General features: G+C 39.9%; 1 protein-coding gene across 2 annotated transcripts; it reads right to left on the bottom strand.

Annotated features, from left to right (window-relative positions):
* Window positions 1–1,021: 1,021 nt before the first annotated feature.
* LOC146562914 (long-chain-fatty-acid--CoA ligase ACSBG2-like) lies at window positions 1,022–16,427 on the bottom strand. Of its 2 annotated transcripts, none has more exons than XM_085295167.1 (15): window positions 16,103–16,427; window positions 14,901–14,972; window positions 14,575–14,768; window positions 13,446–13,729; window positions 12,473–12,561; window positions 11,765–11,885; window positions 11,578–11,658; window positions 11,354–11,503; window positions 8,868–9,035; window positions 8,608–8,789; window positions 7,679–7,909; window positions 6,114–6,331; window positions 3,666–3,805; window positions 3,332–3,575; window positions 1,022–3,065 (listed from the first exon to the last, which is right to left on the bottom strand). In XM_085295167.1, exons 2-15 carry the CDS (start codon window positions 14,942–14,944, stop codon window positions 2,974–2,976), a joined length of 2,238 nt encoding a protein of 745 aa, XP_085151293.1. In that variant the 5' UTR covers window positions 14,945–14,972; window positions 16,103–16,427; the 3' UTR covers window positions 1,022–2,973. The 2 variants fall into 2 exon arrangements, with proteins under 2 accessions (XP_085151293.1, XP_085151294.1); XM_085295168.1 differs by having other exon boundaries at window positions 14,901–14,969.
* Between the last annotated feature and the right edge of the window lie 1,354 nt (window positions 16,428–17,781).

The raw sequence follows: 17,781 nt of genomic DNA, 5'->3' as shown, positions 1-17,781 counted from the left end.
TCTGTGTGCAGTTGACATGTGATCTACCATGCAAGTCCTGAAATTAGGCCAAGCTAAATGTAGCTTGTGTTTTTCCCATGCTTTAGGTGTTGCCTCTGGCTTTGTTGCCTGCAATTGTGCACAGTCTCGCTACTCATGCACTTAAAAGCGCAATACAAATACAGGCCATTTACCATTTAAATATCCCTAATCTAGCTGGATCTTTTTGGTAATGAGGTTGTCCACACTTAAAGACTTAAACTGGAGCCTGGGAAGCTTTTCCTTATTCGTGTCCAAGAAGTTTTTTTGTTTGTTTGTTTCTTTTTTAGAAGAGCTGAGAAATGTATAGTCATTATTGCATTATTGGCTCAGTGCTAAACTGACAGCTTCACAGCTCCCCGAGTCTTCAGTTGCTCCAAAACACAACAGGTGGGGTAAGAGAAAGAAATGATATTTCTCCCATACTGGCTTCTCATCACTGGATCTGCCGCACCTTCCTGAGCCTGGTTCTGCCTGAGCTTTCTTCCTGTTAAAAGGGAGTTTTTCCTTTCCACTGTCGCCAAAGTGCTTGCTCATGGGAGGTTGTCCCATTGTTGGGATTTCTCTGTATTATTCCAGGTCTTTGCCTTACAATAGTAAGTGCCTTGAGGCAACTATTGTTGTGATTTGGCGCTAAGTAAATAAAATTGAATTGAACTCTTTTCCTCACATATAAAGTCTTAAATAATCAGGTCCCATCATATCTTAAAGACCTTAAGATATCATAATTTCTGCATTTATTCAGGTCTGGATCAGGCAACCCTGAGCCAGGTTATGCTGCTACAGGCTCAGGCTGATGAAGGATGCAGGGACCTGCGGAGCCTGGTTCTGCTGGAGGCCTCTTCCTGTTAAAGTGAAGTTCTTTTCGCTTTAGTAAGACTTTTACTAATGAAATTGAAGGTCTGTATCCTTGAACTTCAGGCACTGAAGCCTTATAATGCATATACATACCTTTTAGTGAAACAATAGGCCATATACATTTTAAATATAGGACACAGACACATTTTTTAATTACAGTTTGGTCATTTTTAATTGACTATCATAGAATGATAAAAGAACCCACCCACCACTTTAATCACACTCTAGATCTTGTTTTAACATATGGCATAGAAACTGAACATTTAACAGTGTTTCCTGAAAACCCTCTCCTGTCTGATCATTTCCTGATAACATTTAAATTTACAATAATTGATTACACAGCAGTGGAGAGTAGACTTCATCACAGTAGATGTCTTTCTGAAAGCGCTGTAGCTAAGTTTAAGAATATAATCCACCCACTGTTATCATCTTCAATGCCCTGTACCAACATAGAGCAGAGCAGCTATCTGAACGCTACCCCAACAGAGGTCGATTATCTTGTTAATAATTTTACCTCCTCACTACGTACGACTCTGGATACTGTAGCTCCTGTGAAAACTAAGGCCTCAAATCAGAAGCACCTGACTCCGTGGTATAATTCTCATACGCGTTGCCTAAAGCAGATGACTCGTAAGCTGGAGAGGAAATGGCGTGTCACAAATTTAGAGGATCATCATTTAGCCTGGAGAAACAGTTTGCTGCTTTATAAGAAAGCCCTCTGCTGAAAAAGTTGTTCATACATTTATTACTTCCAGGCTGGACTACTGTAATTCATTATTATCAGGATGTCCTAAAAACTCGCTGAAAAGTCTTCAGCTAATCCAAAATGCTGCAGCAAGAGTACTGACAGGGACTAGAAAGAGAGAGCATATTTCTCCTGTTTTGGCTTCCTGTTAAATCCAGAATTGAATTCAAAATCCTGCTCCTCACATACAAGGTCTTAAATAATCAGGCCCCATCTTATCTCAATGACCTTGTAGTACCATATCACCCTATTAGAGCACTTCGCTCTCACTCTGCAGGCCTACTTGTTGTTCCTAGAGTATTTAAAAGTAGAATGGGAGGGAGAGCCTTCAGTTTTCAGGCCCCTCTTTTGTGGAACCAGCTTCCAGTTTGGATTCGGGAGACAGACACTATCCCTACTTTTAAGATTAGGCTTAAAACTTTCCTTTTTGCTAAAGCATATAATTAGGGCTGGACCAGGTGACCCTGAATCCTCCCTTAGTTATGCTGCAATAGACGTAGGCTGCCGGGGGATTCCCATGATGCATTGAGTTTTTCCTTTCCAGTCACCTTTCTCACTCACTATGTGGTAATAGACCTCTCTGCATTGAATCATATCTGTTATTAACCTCTGTCTCTCTTCCACAGCATGTCTTTATCCTGTCTTCCTTCTCTCACCCCAACCGGTCGCAGCAGATGGCCCCGCCCCTCCCTGAGCCTGGTTCTGCTGGAGGTTTCTTCCTGTTAAAAGGGAGTTTTTCCTTCCCACTGTCGCCAAAGTGCTTGCTCATAGGGGGTCATATGATTGTTGGGTTTTTCTCTGTATCTATTATTGTGCGATTTACTGTACAATATAAAGCGCCTTGAGGCAACTTTTGTCGTGATTTGGCGCTATATAAATAATATTGAATTGAACTGAATATCTCAAAATAAATATTAAACTGTGTCAAACTGTACATGGAGAAGCACAAATGTAAAGTTTACAATTTGCACATGTGTGATTGGATAAATTCAAACTACTGATATTCATCTCACATTATAAAAATGGCTTTAATCTCCAGTCTTTGCCAGGTGAGATTACCTTTAGGAAACTGGCAATTAACGCTGTAAAAATCATTAAATACACACAGCTGCTTCAGGTATATAATACATATCTTACATATCTTTTGAGCTACAGTGGGATTTATGATTCATGATATTTCCTTCAGAAACTGACAGACACCAAGCAGTATCTGTGTCATCATACAGTCTATATGTGGCATGTTCGAGTGATATGTTTGGCAAAATTTTGACTCTGACTTATGTCTTTTATTTACAAAAAAGTATGTATGTCCATACATCCCATGACCTCCTCTCACCCCTGTGCAATGCACTCTATTGTTTTCCTGCAGCCACTGCATACATTTCATTTATTTTCTCCTGGTACATTTTCACAACAATGGGCCTCTTCAGTTTCATGGTGGGTCCTAGAAGGACAACAAAGAAAAATAGGTTATTTTGATCTCATGATAAAGTTTAGCATTCCGCTGAGCTTAAAGAGATTAAATCACTGCTGAAAAGACTCCACGGAAACACTGTTTGGCAGTCACTCCAGTTACAAAACATTGACCTCGGTTAAAAATGATTAACAGTAAGTTAAAAAAAAAAAAGCAGAAGCAAATACTTACTTTAAATGGCAGTGCTACATGTACTATACTTGTAGGAAAAGGAAAATAAATTTCAGATAGCTGACCTAGCTCTCCTCCGGTGACGGAGAAGTCTTGTTCCACTATAACCCACTTCTGGACTTTCTGGGCATTGGATGTTGATCGGGCATTAACACGCTCAATGCCAGCCTGAATGGCACTGTAAATAGCTGGCTCCTTATTGGCTATAATCTCGGACACCTTGGTTGCTTTTACGCTGTGCTGTCGGCAAAATTCCAAAGCCTCTTGATTCAGCTCATCTGTGGGCTCGCCATTGTCATCCACGACACACTGCAGAAAAAGAAACAGAAGTGGTAACTCTTTTTTTTTTTTTGCTTATTCAGCAACAATGCCTGTATGCAAAAAGAGAGGATCATTTACTTTAAGTGTGAGCAGCATGGAGAGGAACTTGAGCTTGTCTCCAATTAGCATGGCGTTGCTGATGATGGGCAGTTCAGACTTCACTGCATCTTCAATGGGGACAGGAGGGATGTTCTCGCCACCCGCAGTGATGATGAGCTCTGTGCAGGAAAGACAAAAACGCGTCACCTCTTATTAAGTTGGCGTATCTCAGTATCTGGTTGTAGGGTTTTAAACAACTAGCAGTGAAAATAGGTAGTTAGTTCCACACTTGACTTGACTTTTATGCACTCACTACACAAAAAAGTGTGATTAGACAACAATTCTGAAAAAGCATACTTTGAATTCTGCTGATCATTATGTCCAAATCACTATTTTAATTTATTATACAAACAGATGGGAATTACCTTGAGTAAAATGTCAGTTAATGGTGTAAAAAAGAGAAGAAAGAATTAAAGCTAGAGAAGACAATCATCTTACACCAGCTGTAAGTGGTATTAATTCAAACTGTAAGTCTCTAGGCATCACAGGAACTCAGCCATGAAATGTCCAGGTTCACATTGCCGAAGCTCTAGCTCTGCTGACTCAGTAATTGCAGAGTATTAAACCTACTCTGGCATTAACATCAGCTCAAAAACTGTGTGCCAGGAGCTTCGTGGTGGCCGAGCAGCTCCTGTAGGTTTAATGTGTAGGTGGCCCAGTATTTTTGTCCGCAAAGTGTAAGTAAGTTATGTGTTTGCTTGTTTGTTTTTCAAATGTATAATGTACACTTTTCAAAACATAAGATGTTCTTCTAAAGTGTGTGCTATTTTTCCCCCAAAGGAGTTAGATTTTAATGCTGGTAGTGCTCAAATAATCAGATGGTAAATCTGTGACATGTTTGTGTCAGCTCCTCTGGCGTTGTATTATTAGGGTAATATTTCAACTACTGTTAAAGCTAAGGTAGCTCTGACAACTTTATATACGCTCACAGTCGCTTTATTAGGCACACCTTGCCACTACTGGGTTAAACCCATTCCCACATAGCAGACAGGTCTGGCCCTTTTATACACGTGTGTGTGTGTGTGGGGGGGGTCAGAGTGTGACCCCATAAAGACTTCCCTAAACCTGCTAGTCTGGAAGTCCAGCAGTTCATCTAAACAAAAGGCACTTAGACTAAAACTGACATAGTTACGTTTACCCTACCATAAAACAAAAAAAAGGTACGACCTCTCCCATGCTCCTAGGATGTGGGTGTGAATGCCAGACCACTCTGGAATGCACACAAAGTCTTGTAGTGAACAACAGCCTAAGTCATCAAAAGGTCAACATGCAGTATTCTACCATATGCAAACTTATATTATTAAAAGATTATACTGACTACTAAGTGCAATTTTCTATTGACAGCATGCCACATCCGGCCCAATTGTGGTTTGGTTTATGTGGCTCAGGCTCATAGAAAACAGGTCTGGCATCAAGCTGGCATTTCTGACTGACTGGTGTCATGGCAGGGTGTATGTCAACCAGAGGTGGGCTAGGTCTGGCAATGATGGCACTATTTATGTTCCTATGTTCCTATTTTAGTTAGAAGATCCATATGCCATGTTGCAATACTGTACTGCTATGGTAGCCAACGTTTCAAAAGCAGGTTTGACAGGTTTGTGAGTGTACACTTTATCCAAAACCTAGTGAGGTTTACTCATATTTGCCACCAGGTGGCTGTAGAGCAGGTCACCTACTGGTCGGAACGTTAGTGGTTCGATCCTTGGCTCCTCCAGTCTGCATGTCAAGAGTGTGAGTGTGAATGAATGTACTTAGGAAGCACTTAGTTTAGAGAAAGTGTGTGATTGGGCCATGTTGTATAGAGTGCTTTGAGTGATCTGGTAGAATAGAAATAAGAATCAGTCCATTCACTGTCTGAACGGAGGTTTGTCAAGTTACATTTGCACTATTATGTTCTGGCACACAACTTACACATGGCCCACATACCGCAAAGAATTGTGGCCCAGATTTGGTTTGCCAGAGGTAATCCACACTTGGGCCAGCGCAGAACCAACAGTATGTCTACACCTGGCCTTGTGCTGGCCCATGTGTGGGCCACCTCTAGCAAACCAAAGGGCCGTCATTCTTTGCGGTACGTGGGCCATGTGTAAGCACATAGTGTGGGCCAGATCTGGGCCACACCAATTTTGCTATGTAGGTTTTTGCCTTCAGAACTGAACTTTTCTCTCTGAGCAAGGTGCTGGAAACAGGGCAGCAGTTTGAAATGATTTATGCTTTGTGACATGGCATGTTTACCCACTGGTTATATCTTAGACTCTTCTTAGTGCTTGAACTAGGAAATAGGAAAGCATTTCTGAACTTGGTTAGAAACAGGTTCAGCTGTTTTGTTGCCAGTGGCAGTCAATAGAAGTGTGATAAGTGTGTCACAACTATAACCTAAATGTGTCTTTTGGTGCATTTTCTCCCAGATTCAGAGCTATAGCTTACCCTTGATCCTTCCTGTGATATACAGAAAGTCTTGTTCATCATATCTTCCCAGGTCTCCAGTGTGCAGCCAGCCATCCTCATCCAAAGCCTCTGCTGTTTTGTCTGGCATGTTCAGGTAGCCCATGAAGATATTACGACCCCAGAAACAGATCTCTCCATTCCCATCCGCATCTGGATTCACCAGCTTTATCTTACAGCCTATCATCACCTTTCCACAGCTGGAAAGACAAATCAAAAGCCAGTGATGTGACCAGAATCTGCATTAAAACTTTTAATTGAGCACATAGAAATCAGAGCAAAATAACACAAATGTGGCTTAAATATGATCATTTAACATTTTAAGGAGATGGTTGTACTCCTAAAAACAACAATAACTCCTGGCCCTGACACTTTTTTTTTATATTATTGACTTTTTACAGTAAGAAGCTCCGTAACAAAATTAAATATTTTAATACGTTTGGACAAACATTTTCAAATTGTGTCTGTTTTCTGATGCTTTAGTCTAAATGAACCATCCTCATTTTTATTTAGACGGGAATTATGAATATATAAAGAGCTGTGGCTGCCTCATGAAAAAGAGAGATCATCTGCAGACTGCAGAGATATTTGAAATAACACATGGTAATAATAGATAATGGAGTCAAAAAACTAATCATCACACAAATTACTAAAACTAAAAATATACAAAATATACAAAAATATGACAGAAAGTGTCACAGAAAGAGCCCAGTTAAGCAGAAGCATCGAGGTTGTGTCATATTTTTTTAAATGTTTTTATTGTTTTACATGTAAACAGGTGTTTCCTCAGGCTTTTAGGACTTATTCTTATGCTTTTAAATATATTTCGCTCTTTCACATACAGTTTTTTTATTATTATTATTATTTTAGAGTATTTCTTCCCTCTATTTATGTGTGAGCATGAGCACTGTCATACAAACTTCCCCTTCACTATAAAAGAGTTCACTTTACTTCTGCTCTATTTTGAATTTATTAGAAAGCTGGTATTTTATACTCAGGCTGTTTAACCAAATATAAGGTTGTTGTAAGTTCCTGGTAATATGGGGATTACCCTGTAACTAGTTTATCAAAGGTCAATGTCAGCACTGGACAACGTGGGCACTTGTAACATACCTGCTCATCTTTAAAGAAATATGCCTCTGCAGTCATCCTGAGCTCTACAGAGCTTGAAGTGACTTTCAAGCTCAGTACAAAAACAAACTCCAATAAACCCACTGTTCAGCACCAAGGAGCAGACAAAGTTAAGTTTTTTTCCCCCTCAGAAGGCAGTAAAAACAAATTCAGAGCTGGAAACAGTGAATCTAGGACTTCAGATGGACTGAAGTGTTGATTCAAAGAAGTTTTGTTGCTGTGATTAAAATAAATAGGCCACTGCTAAGAAGTCTATTTCCTTATTAGATGCTGTCAGGTTTTTGTTTACAGTTATTACGTTGGCTATAATCTATCAGGTATGCTTGATGAAAAACAACCATCTATCACCTTCAACACAATATTTTTTGACCCCTGCTTTAACCACAATCCAACACTTCAGTCACGTCGATGTCTACCTTGTGACGCGGTATTCATCGATGGAGATGGTGTGAGGGCCAGAGCTTTCACTCATGCCATACAGCTCTTTCAAAGGGATGTTCAGGCTCATGAAGTAATCCAGAGTGTCTTTGGTAATCGGTGCAGCTCCAGTGCAGCATATTCTGCAGCGGTCCAAGCCCAAAGCAGCACGCACCTTCTTGAAGACCAGATTATTAGCCAGCATGAAGCCCCACGGCACCTGATTCTGTCTGTAACACACAAAATAAACCAATATTTTATCAAAATTATTGAGGATCTTTTTTGTTTAGGAATAATGAACTTAACGAAACTTAAAATATGATTTTAAATAAGGTTTTTCTAGGTAAAGCTGAGCATCACTGGCCGTAGTGCAAAACGCCTGGCCAGAGTCTTGCATGATTTTTTTTTCACTCTCTTTCTCCTTTTATTTGTTTAACCAACACAAAGAAAATCAAAGTCATTTGAGAACTGACCAGCTTCAGCCTAAGGCACCTTCTTTTATGTTGTGCAGACCTGATTGGCCTCACCCTGCTGGGTTATCCTGCAGCCCTGGTTTGAGACTTTCCTCTTCTCTTCATGTTTCTTGCTTTACTTTGTAATTTTATAATTTATTTATTCTGTCCTCTTGTACACTGTGCAAGTTTCTTAATGTTTTTCTTGTTTCTAAAATTATTCTGTAAATAGTCCGCTCACAGTGTTTGGGGGCTTGTCCGAGTTACTTCAAAACTGCTTTGAGAAAGGCAAATTTACTACAGTTCTCAACACTATGAGATAAACAAATACGTGAAGAACCGATGACATTACCATCACTCACAACTGCACAAATAAATCTTTCTATGCATTATGAATGTTATAAAGTGATGGCCTGGGGATGTTAAACTGTACAAACATGTGACGTGTTCGTCTAACATCCCTGCTGCTGTCTCACCCGTTCATGACACTGTAGTTGTACTGCAGGCCAATGGACTTGGCAAAGCCTGCCACTCTCTTCTTCATTGGGGATGCTTTGGCTCCCACAGCTTTCATCTTCTCCTCGATCTTCTCCCACACACGAGGAACTCCCAGGAAACAAGTTGGGCGAACCTCTTTAAGTGTGTTTACTAAAGAGCCCTGGAAAAATTAATGGTCATTACAGTCAAATATATTTAGTTAATGTTTCCTTTTTCATGAGGTAATAGTCATGCTTACTTTAAGGGCATCTGGCTCTGCAAAGTAGATGGTCCCAGCAAAGCCCATGCAGACCCAAATATCAATCATCTGGGCTGCGACGTGGCTGAGCGGCAGGTAACTGACCAGGATCTCCTCACCGCCTTTTGCTTTTAATATGGTACATCCCACATGGGCAGTCCATGTTATCTGCACATTTAAAAGTGGGGAAAAAGTCACCAGGTATTTTCTTTCGCCAAATATTTGTCTTGAATCTTTAGAGTACTCCTCTCACACATTGATCGAAACAACATTATGAAATTACAGTAGAAGAACTCGCCAGATTATATAAAAGCTCTCTGGTTGAACCACTAGTGCTATGCTTTAACTCTTTGAAGAGTTAAAAGCTTGTCCTTACAACCTACAGCCTGCATAAGATATGCTGCAGTAATTCAGCTTGTTGTGCAAATTCAATTTTATTCATGTTTATTAAAGGTGCTAGAACTAAGCTAATGAAGTGAAAACTGGAGCTTCATAATGAACTATTCCTGATGCAAATGAAACATAAAAAATAGAGCTCAAATACTTAAAAAGCAGTAAATTGGTACAAGACTATCTCTCTATCTAAGTTTTTATTATTTCAGTTTGGTATGTTTTCATATGTTATGTGAAGTGTAACATTTTGCTCTCTCTTGCAATGATAAAAAATACCAGATCCAGATTTTGGAAAGTTGTTCACTTCTAACTTGAATCAGGCTCAACTTCAGGCAAAATGTTTATGTAAATCCATCCATGAATTGAATGAATTGTGCTAACAAGCGAAACTAAGCCAGTTATTTTGGCTAATCTCCTTCTACGTGAAATTTGTGGTTTTTCTGACTTTTGATCATTTAAAACAGGGGTGTCAAACTCAAGGCACACTTTAGGTCACGGGCCAAACAAGATAAATATTTATTGAACACACTGTTTATGTTTTTTAAACATAAATATGAAAAAAAAAAGACAGGAATAATATTCCAGATTAAATAAACTTAAAAAAATAAACTTTAACTTTAAATATTTTGCTCTTCATAAAAATATATCCTGTCAAAATTATGCAAGTTAGAAATATGAACATGCTGCCAAAACCCCCAGAAAAAATAAATGAAAGCATATACAAGGTTGGAGCCGCATGTAGACGGAGCTGGGCATTGCTTCAGGAATGGAACTAATAAACTGTGCGGGCCATTCAGTGTCGTACTTTCCCTTGAGTCTATCATTACACTGCAGCTCCATCTGAATCTGCACATGTGCAGTTCAGCAAAGTCCGCTGACTTGGTTCAACATTAATTGGCAACAGGGAAAGTGAGGCAAGTTGCACTGGTGCATTTGTGACAACTTCACTTGAAATGTCTTCACCGCATCATACATGCCATGTCCATGAACTGACAGATTTCCTTGCTGAGCTCAAAAACTCTATTGAGAATTTTTATCCCAACTCAGCCAACGGACCTCTGTATGATGAGGAATGTCGGCAAACTCTGAATCTATTTCCCACATAAAAGACTGAAATTGACGGTGCTTTAAACTTTTAGCTCCGATAAAATTTACGGTTTGCGTTACGGTGATCATTACATGCTCCATTTTTAGGACTTTACCACACAGCCTTTCCTGCTGTATGATGCAGTGATATGCAGTTCTCCCCCTGCATCTTTACTCGCATCCTGCTGACTAGTCCACTTTTTTCACCGCACAACACCGGCGCTCCATCTGTTGTAGGTCCAACAAGTTTGTCCCAGGGCAGTTTCATGTCGGTTACACTTTGACATACGTTTTAAAAAAAGTCTTTTCCTGTCATTGTTCCGTGCGATTTAATGTTCAATATTTCCTCTCCACGGATGAAGATGGCCAGCTGTGCAATGTCCATCATGTCTATACTTTTCTTGTCTATACATGTCTGTACTTTTCAGCTTATCCTGACGTTTTGTCTCGTAGTGCCGTCTTAAATAAAATTCCTTAATTACAGCCACATTAGCTCCACTAATAAGACACACGGGTTTACCAGCAATGCCAGTGTAACTACCGCCCCTCCCACCTCTGCCCAGCGCAAAGCACAAGGCTCGCATGCAGAGTGAAGCGGAAATAAGTGCGAGAGAGAGAGAGAGAGAGGGTGAGAGAAAGAAAAAAAAAAAACAACCCATGGCTCGCGATAAGGAGCCGGCTCACGTCGTTCACGTCAAGGATCCGGCTCTAAGAGCAATTTCGTTTGCAACCGACACATCACTAATGCATAACAATAATAATACAGCTATATAAAATGATCTCGCGGGCCAGATATAAATGTACGCCGGGCCGGATGTGGCCCGCGGGCCTTGACTTTGACACGTGATTTAGAACAAGACAGAAAAAAGCTGCAATCTGAGCCTTAACAATTTGATGGCTACTTAATAAAATTAACAGTATTCAAAGACTTTTCAGTTCAATCTTAAATCTTAAAAGCCAATACCTTTTAGAAGAAGAGAGAGAAATCTCTTGTCAGGGCTACTCACATTGTCATGGCTCAACATGACTCCTTTAGGGTTGCCAGTGGTTCCAGAGGTGTAGATGAGGGTGCAGCACTCATTGGGCCGAAGACTGTCAATCACAGCATTCAGCTGCTCATCGGGCACATCCTCTCCCAGCTTCATGAACTCTTCCCACTACAGAAATAAGGAGGTTGAATCAAAACAGTGCATCAATGATAAGTAAATAAATGTTTGCTATGTAGACGTACTGTATACAGGAACGGAGCTTTCTGCTGTAGCTCGCCTTTGTACTGAACAATGGCTCTCAGATGAGGTAGATGATCTTTAACCTGTTAAAAGATACAAAGATAACATGTGAGGACAGAACCTCACTCACAAGTAATACATGTATTACTTTATAAAGAGATGGTGGTGAATTAAGATGAAACTGCCGACCTGCAGGATTTTGTCGAGCTGTTTCTGGTTCTCCACAACCAGGACATTGGCCTCACAGTTGGCAGCCACATACTGACAGGCCTCTGGTGAGTTTGTGGTGTAAATCCCGGCTGCCAGCCCTCTAAGGGACAAACAATTGCTTGAGCTATATATTACCTTGTATGAGTCACTGTCATGTGTTACCAGTTTGGCTACAGCTTGATGTGAAGTGGAAAATAATTAGATATTTTGTTTGGTGAACAGAAATGAGTATTTTTTTAAACTGTAGATTAAGCAAGAAAAACTAAATAAAGTGAGGGGTGATTACGCCTATCCCAGCTGGCACAGGGCGAGAGGCAGACGGCCTTTCACAATCACACTGATTTTAGAATCAAAAATTAACCTAACCCTGTTCCATGTCTTTAGACTATGGGACACAAATGGAATTCATTGGAGGAATTCTATTTGTGCACTTGTGCAGTTTGTGGCGGTGTCCGAACTGCACAAGTTGAATGTCCCTTAGTACTTCCTGACAGCTTGAAAAAATGCCAAATATCACATCCATGTAATTTTAACTGAGCCTCATGTGGGTGGAGACACAAACAGAGGTTCTGAGATAAGAAAGGACAAAGATAAATGTGCATGTCAGACAGTGCAGAGGTAACACAGGTCCAAAGGTAGACTAATTTAAAATGTTATCAGATTCAGTTCCTTATAGAGTGATCTTACCCGGCCAAGATGCAGCCGATGTCTGAGATGAACCACTCAGCGGAGTTGAATCCCAGAATCCCTACACCATGGTAACGCTCCAGCCCCAACTGATAAAAACAAAGGACAGGTAGATGCTTTTAAAGAAGAAGTGACTTTAATTACACAGCGCAGCAGGCGTATACCTTCGTTACTTCTGCGTCTTGTTGCATTAGCCACTCCACTCACACGGGACACAGATATGGCTGTGAAACATAAAACGTAACACAAGCTGGGCATTTCACACACCCAAGTTTCCAGCATGCTGTTCTCACATCAAGAAGATTAAGATAAGAAGTGCTGTTTATAAAAACTGGGCCAGGAGTTAAATTATTTATGCAGCCTTCAGTTCAAAAAGTATTGTTCAGTTACATAAACACAGCTTTCTAATTAAAAACAACCAAAAAACAAAACAAAAACCGAGTCGATGTTTGTTTAAATCAGAATTCTAACAATCATTTGGTTACTTTGTTTCTAATTCAGAGCATTTGATGACTTAAAAGTTCTAAGTTTGCGCTTTATAGGAGCACAAGTGTCAAATCCTCTAAGCGCCTGGGTTTGAGGTTAATTCAGGAGGCAACAAAGACCTTTTAAGGCCAAAGAGCAAGAATGGGTGCAGGAAAGGTCTAAGGGAGTGATCCCCAGCATCTGCTGATCTCTTGGTTAAAAATGACAACTCTGGCAACTTGGTTTACAACTAACTTTGTGAATGAATGACAACAGCATACGTTAAAATGAATGACTGCAGTGTATGCTAAATAAATGCTTAAATTATTTAATTATTTCACAATTCTTAAAATCCAACTTTACTCTATGAAATAATGTTTAAGGCAAATTAATAACATTCTAAAGATCTACGACTGCCAAATAGCTTCTTTGCATTATATTTGAAGTTCACTGAAGTGTAATTTTTGTTCAACAGATGCAGGACGATTTGCAAAACAAGCAAACAAACCTTGAGAAAGCTTTTCGCAGCTGCACGACACTGCTGGTAGTATTGGTTCCAGGTTAGAGTCATCCACTGGCCATCTTTTTTGGAAACCAAAGCTGGATGATTCCCATACTTCTCGACTGTCTCCAGGAACATCTGATGGACGGTGATGGGAGCCTCTGAGCCTGGCCCTGATTCCTCCATTCTCAGCCTCACTGCCTGCTCTCTGCCGGTGCTCCATAACTGGTCAGCTGGGGCTAGATTTGTTGCCAAATGGGCCGTCGACAGGGGAACTGCCTTGGGCTCTTCTGTATTGCGAGAACAAGGGCAGCTGCATATACTCTCCATGAATCACAAGTCAAAAGACACAGCTAGTCAGGTGTATCACAGGACTGCAGATATCTCTGTGCTGTTACCCTAGGTGAGTTACTTTAATGTGCAGTGTGCAGTGAAGGCTCTGCTGTTATCTGAGCTGAAACAGGAAGTTCCACATTACAAATGCGTACCTAACAAACAGGTTCAGCCAGAAGAAGTCATGTGATTTTAGTTACAGGACTGAATGAGCACACAGACAACATACTAAATTCTGCCATCCAGTAAAAATTCTCGAGTGTTTCACGTGGTTTTAAAAGGCATGTTCAAGACGATCTTTAGCACTTGATGCCCCAGTAATCCTGTATGCTTCAGCATTCCTAAGAAATTTTAAAGCCTTGCAGCCATCTGTCTTTATGAGAGGAGTGATTTCTTTTAAGTGCTATTGTCTTTTTTGTTTTCATATTTCCCGAAAATTTCTTTTCCTTCCAGCTTGCGGTCATTTTATGTCTGAAAATATCTAAAATGATATTTATTTTCTTGTTTCCCCACAGAGTAGGTTATATCTAGCCTTAAATGCCTTTGTGTTTTGACATTTAAAGTGACAAAGTTTATTCATTAGCTTTTTTACAGTTTGCAAATGCTTTTACGTATTCAGTCTTCTTATTGAAAATAATTATTTAAATCAACCTAAAACAAGATAATAAACAGAATTTGTTGAAAAGAAGTGGGTGTCTTTCACTCTAGCTTCTTATGTGAAAACTTTGTGGTTTACACCCAAGGACAGACAATTTTCTTTTAGTTTGGAGGCATACCGTTACCATCGCCATTTCACCCTTACCTGTGGAAAATCCTTCAGTAGCTCCCTTCTGCTCAGACGATATGGGAGGCTGGGTCAGTAACTCAGTGTTACTGAGTGGATGGATCTTTGGAGGCAGTGTTGCACTGAAGTCGCCCGTCTTGGCTTTCCCATTGAGTATGACAGATGTGTGGGTCTTTATATCTGTGGCATCTGACTCAGTTTGAGCAGGAATGCTGGAGCAGACATTGAGATGACACGAATGAGAACTGATGATAATCGTAAAATCTAATTTTTAGATAGTTTGAAAAGAAGTGGTCCTATATTATCTATTTGACCTGCCCAGGGACTCATCTCTCTTTACATACCTTTCCATGTTACCATCCATAACTGCAGGTCTATTGCTCTTCATAAATTAATTTTCTTTGAGCTTATGTCTGCTAGAAACAGAGAAGACGAAATTAGCATGAAAACCCTCCAGAAACCCTCCACCGAGGACTCTCCAAGCAGTTAAGATTATGAAACAGCATCACTCCACTCATTTATATGTGACTGACATTCACCAAAGTCAGTGCAACAGGTCACAGCCAGTGACCGCATGTGCTGCCAATCACACACGCAGCAGCAGTGCATGTTGAAACTACTAGTATTGCGGCAAGAAGCATTGCTAAATCCACGTAGACTTACTTTGCCTCCAAGCAGCACCTTTCACCCAGATAATCGTGAAAGTGCTGCCATTACCAGTTAACATACTGAATAACAATCATGTCAGACTTAAAATAACTCTTCCTTGGCCTGTGCTCTACACAGTGAATGAATGCCCTCTAATGTGAATATTTAGCAACAGCAGAAACAAGTGAAAAGTTTTCTGCAGATATTTTCCTCCAAGTTCAATTAACTGCACCAATAAAAGCAATCAGTCTTTTTGCAGGGATGTAACAACAATAAATCTGATAATCAATGTTGCACCAGATTTCTAACAAATGCTGACTTTGTGTTAAAGATTGAAATCTGTCAAGATAAGCAGGATCTCAGTCCAACCTCAAAATTTCAAGATTGCCCTTGACAAGATTTCTCTGGACCAAAGTTCATAAACTTACAAAACTGCAGTTTGGCAACATTAAGTAGCAGAGGAAAAACCTTTGCTCCAGATTATGTAAAAACTTTATAAACTGTCCTGTGATGCAAACAAATTCATTTTAGCCTCACTGGTGACTTAGTTCTCACATTACACAGAAAAACACCTTAACTATTGAAAATGCATTGGAAAATCTAAAAACAGCAGCAGTGAGAGATGTTAACTCTCTGTGGATGTGCCTGCTCACATCTATTCCTACGTTTCAGTCATATGTTTGATTTAACACATTCACTATGCATCTCCAGAGCCGTGTTTAACCTGAAGTGTACATACTCAGTGAGGAAAAATGGAAAAAACAGCACAAACAAGTCTGAATTTCTATGAGTAAAAATAAATCTTTATGCACATCCTGCAGTCTAAATAGCAGTTTATTCTTTTCTCACTTAACACATTCAAAAGACAGAAATCTCTGCTGTAGAAATGATATCCTACCTTCTCTGCTGACAGACCCAAGTGGCATCAACTTCAAGGCTGCAGTCAGGTGTGAGACAAAATTGCATCAACCTTTGCTCAATGCAGGTTCACAGATGTTGCCCCCTGGGGTAAATATCAACGCACAGGGGATTTTGATAAGATTGACGTGTTCCTTGGTCTCACGAGACTTGCACAATCCTTTCAACATCTCCTGCAGAGGTTGTGTCAACCAGATAGAGCTGTACAAGGAGAACTGGCTAAAAAAAGTTTGGATTTGCACTAAAAAGAAGTGAGTTTAATCCAGTGGGTTTCAGATCTGCTTGTAGCTTTGTTTGGAGTTTCTAACAGCTATAGGCACTGGTTATATTCAGTTGCAGGATTATGTGTCAAGCATCCAATAAGATAACAAAGCTTTGATGGGTGGGGGTATTATTAAAGTGTTTATTGTCTCAGTTAAACTTGTGATGGCGGTTATTATCACATGAAGGATGAGGCCGGTCATAGAAATAGATTATAAAACTAGATGATATCTCTCTGGGTTTATGAGGCAATACTTTGACCTAGCAAAAAACAACAACAACAAAGTTTTCAGCATAAGGACAACTTGTGCAAATCTTTGCCCACCTGACTTTATTGGCACATCAAGAAAAAGGAGATGTCAGCAATAAAAAAGGATGCATTCCTTTAAAAAAAAATCTCTTTAGTTCTTTTCTGAGATATAAAAAGAAATCAATAAGAAACGATAATGGAAAAGAAATATTTAATCATTAACAGAGTCCTCTTTTAACCATCTTCTATCCTCCCTGCGCCATTAAAGGCAGTGAACACTGTTTTCTAAGCAAATATAGGGGAAATGTTATGCTTTTGACACATGGTTACCTTGCTCACAGGAACTAAGGTCACTGAATCATACCACCTAGTCACACCATAGCCACTCCAACTGTGACTCACAGTGGTAGTCTGGGCACAAGCCATGTGTTTGAACCATTAATCAGGGGCTTCATCAGTGCCAGCAGCCATACCGACCAGACGGACACTAAAATACACACAAAAATGAGCTGCAGACTGCCTCCCTTTAAACGGGGTCCAATTTGTGATAAGGCTCCACAGAGATAGTAATGGTTATTACATAATAGACCATATACATTTCTCTATTATGAAACGTCTCCAGTGGACGAACATTGCTGACTTGTGTTCAGTGCAAAGTGTGAAACAAAAATACTTAAAACATCAAACTTTTTGCAGTTTTAAAGGTTTCTTCCTTATTAACAACTACGGAAAGCTTACTACTTATTAGTGCTTTACAGCAATACAGCAAGTTCGTTCTAGGAGCAAAACATTTAACCCCTACAGGGTGTCAAATCAAAGGGCCCACACATAAGAAAGCAAATATAAAAATAACTCAAGTGTTTTAAAAGAAAACAAATACAAGTTTAAAAGGTGTTGAGTACAGTCTGGGCAGGTCACTTGTATTTACTGTCTAGGTTTATTAGTTAATATATGCTTATATCACACATATATATTTGCAGCTCCGTTCCCGAGGTTACACTATCCTGTGGGGGGTTGCAGGAGGAGGAGGATTTTCCACAGCATGGCAACCTCAAACACTTCATTACTGTTAAAGCATTAGTATAACATTATATAATTAATCTTATCCTGGGCTTGGGCGTAGCTCCTCAGTTCATTTGCTGTCTGAA

This window comes from Mchenga conophoros, linkage group LG12 (genome assembly GCF_057382185.1).
Source record: "Mchenga conophoros isolate Kocher_MC1m ecotype Shallow Benthic linkage group LG12, M_conophoros_male_GT1.1, whole genome shotgun sequence".
NCBI classification, from domain to species: Eukaryota; Metazoa; Chordata; class Actinopteri; order Cichliformes; family Cichlidae; genus Mchenga; species Mchenga conophoros.
The sequence above is the reverse complement of the archived record's forward strand: the minus strand, read 5'-3'. Positions and strand labels throughout refer to the sequence as shown.

Excerpts from the sequence above, each read along its gene's own strand:
- LOC146562914 (XM_085295167.1), bottom strand. The coding sequence starts at position 14,944 with ATGAAGAGCAATAGACCTGCAGTTATGGATGGTAACATGGAAAG. Across the intron at positions 14,769-14,900 it reads ATGGATGGTAACATGGAAAG|CATTCCTGCTCAAACTGAGT; the intron begins GTATGTAAAGAG and ends TGTCTGCTCCAG. Across the intron at positions 11,659-11,764 it reads AGCTCGACAAAATCCTGCAG|GTTAAAGATCATCTACCTCA; the intron begins GTCGGCAGTTTC and ends ATCTTTTAACAG.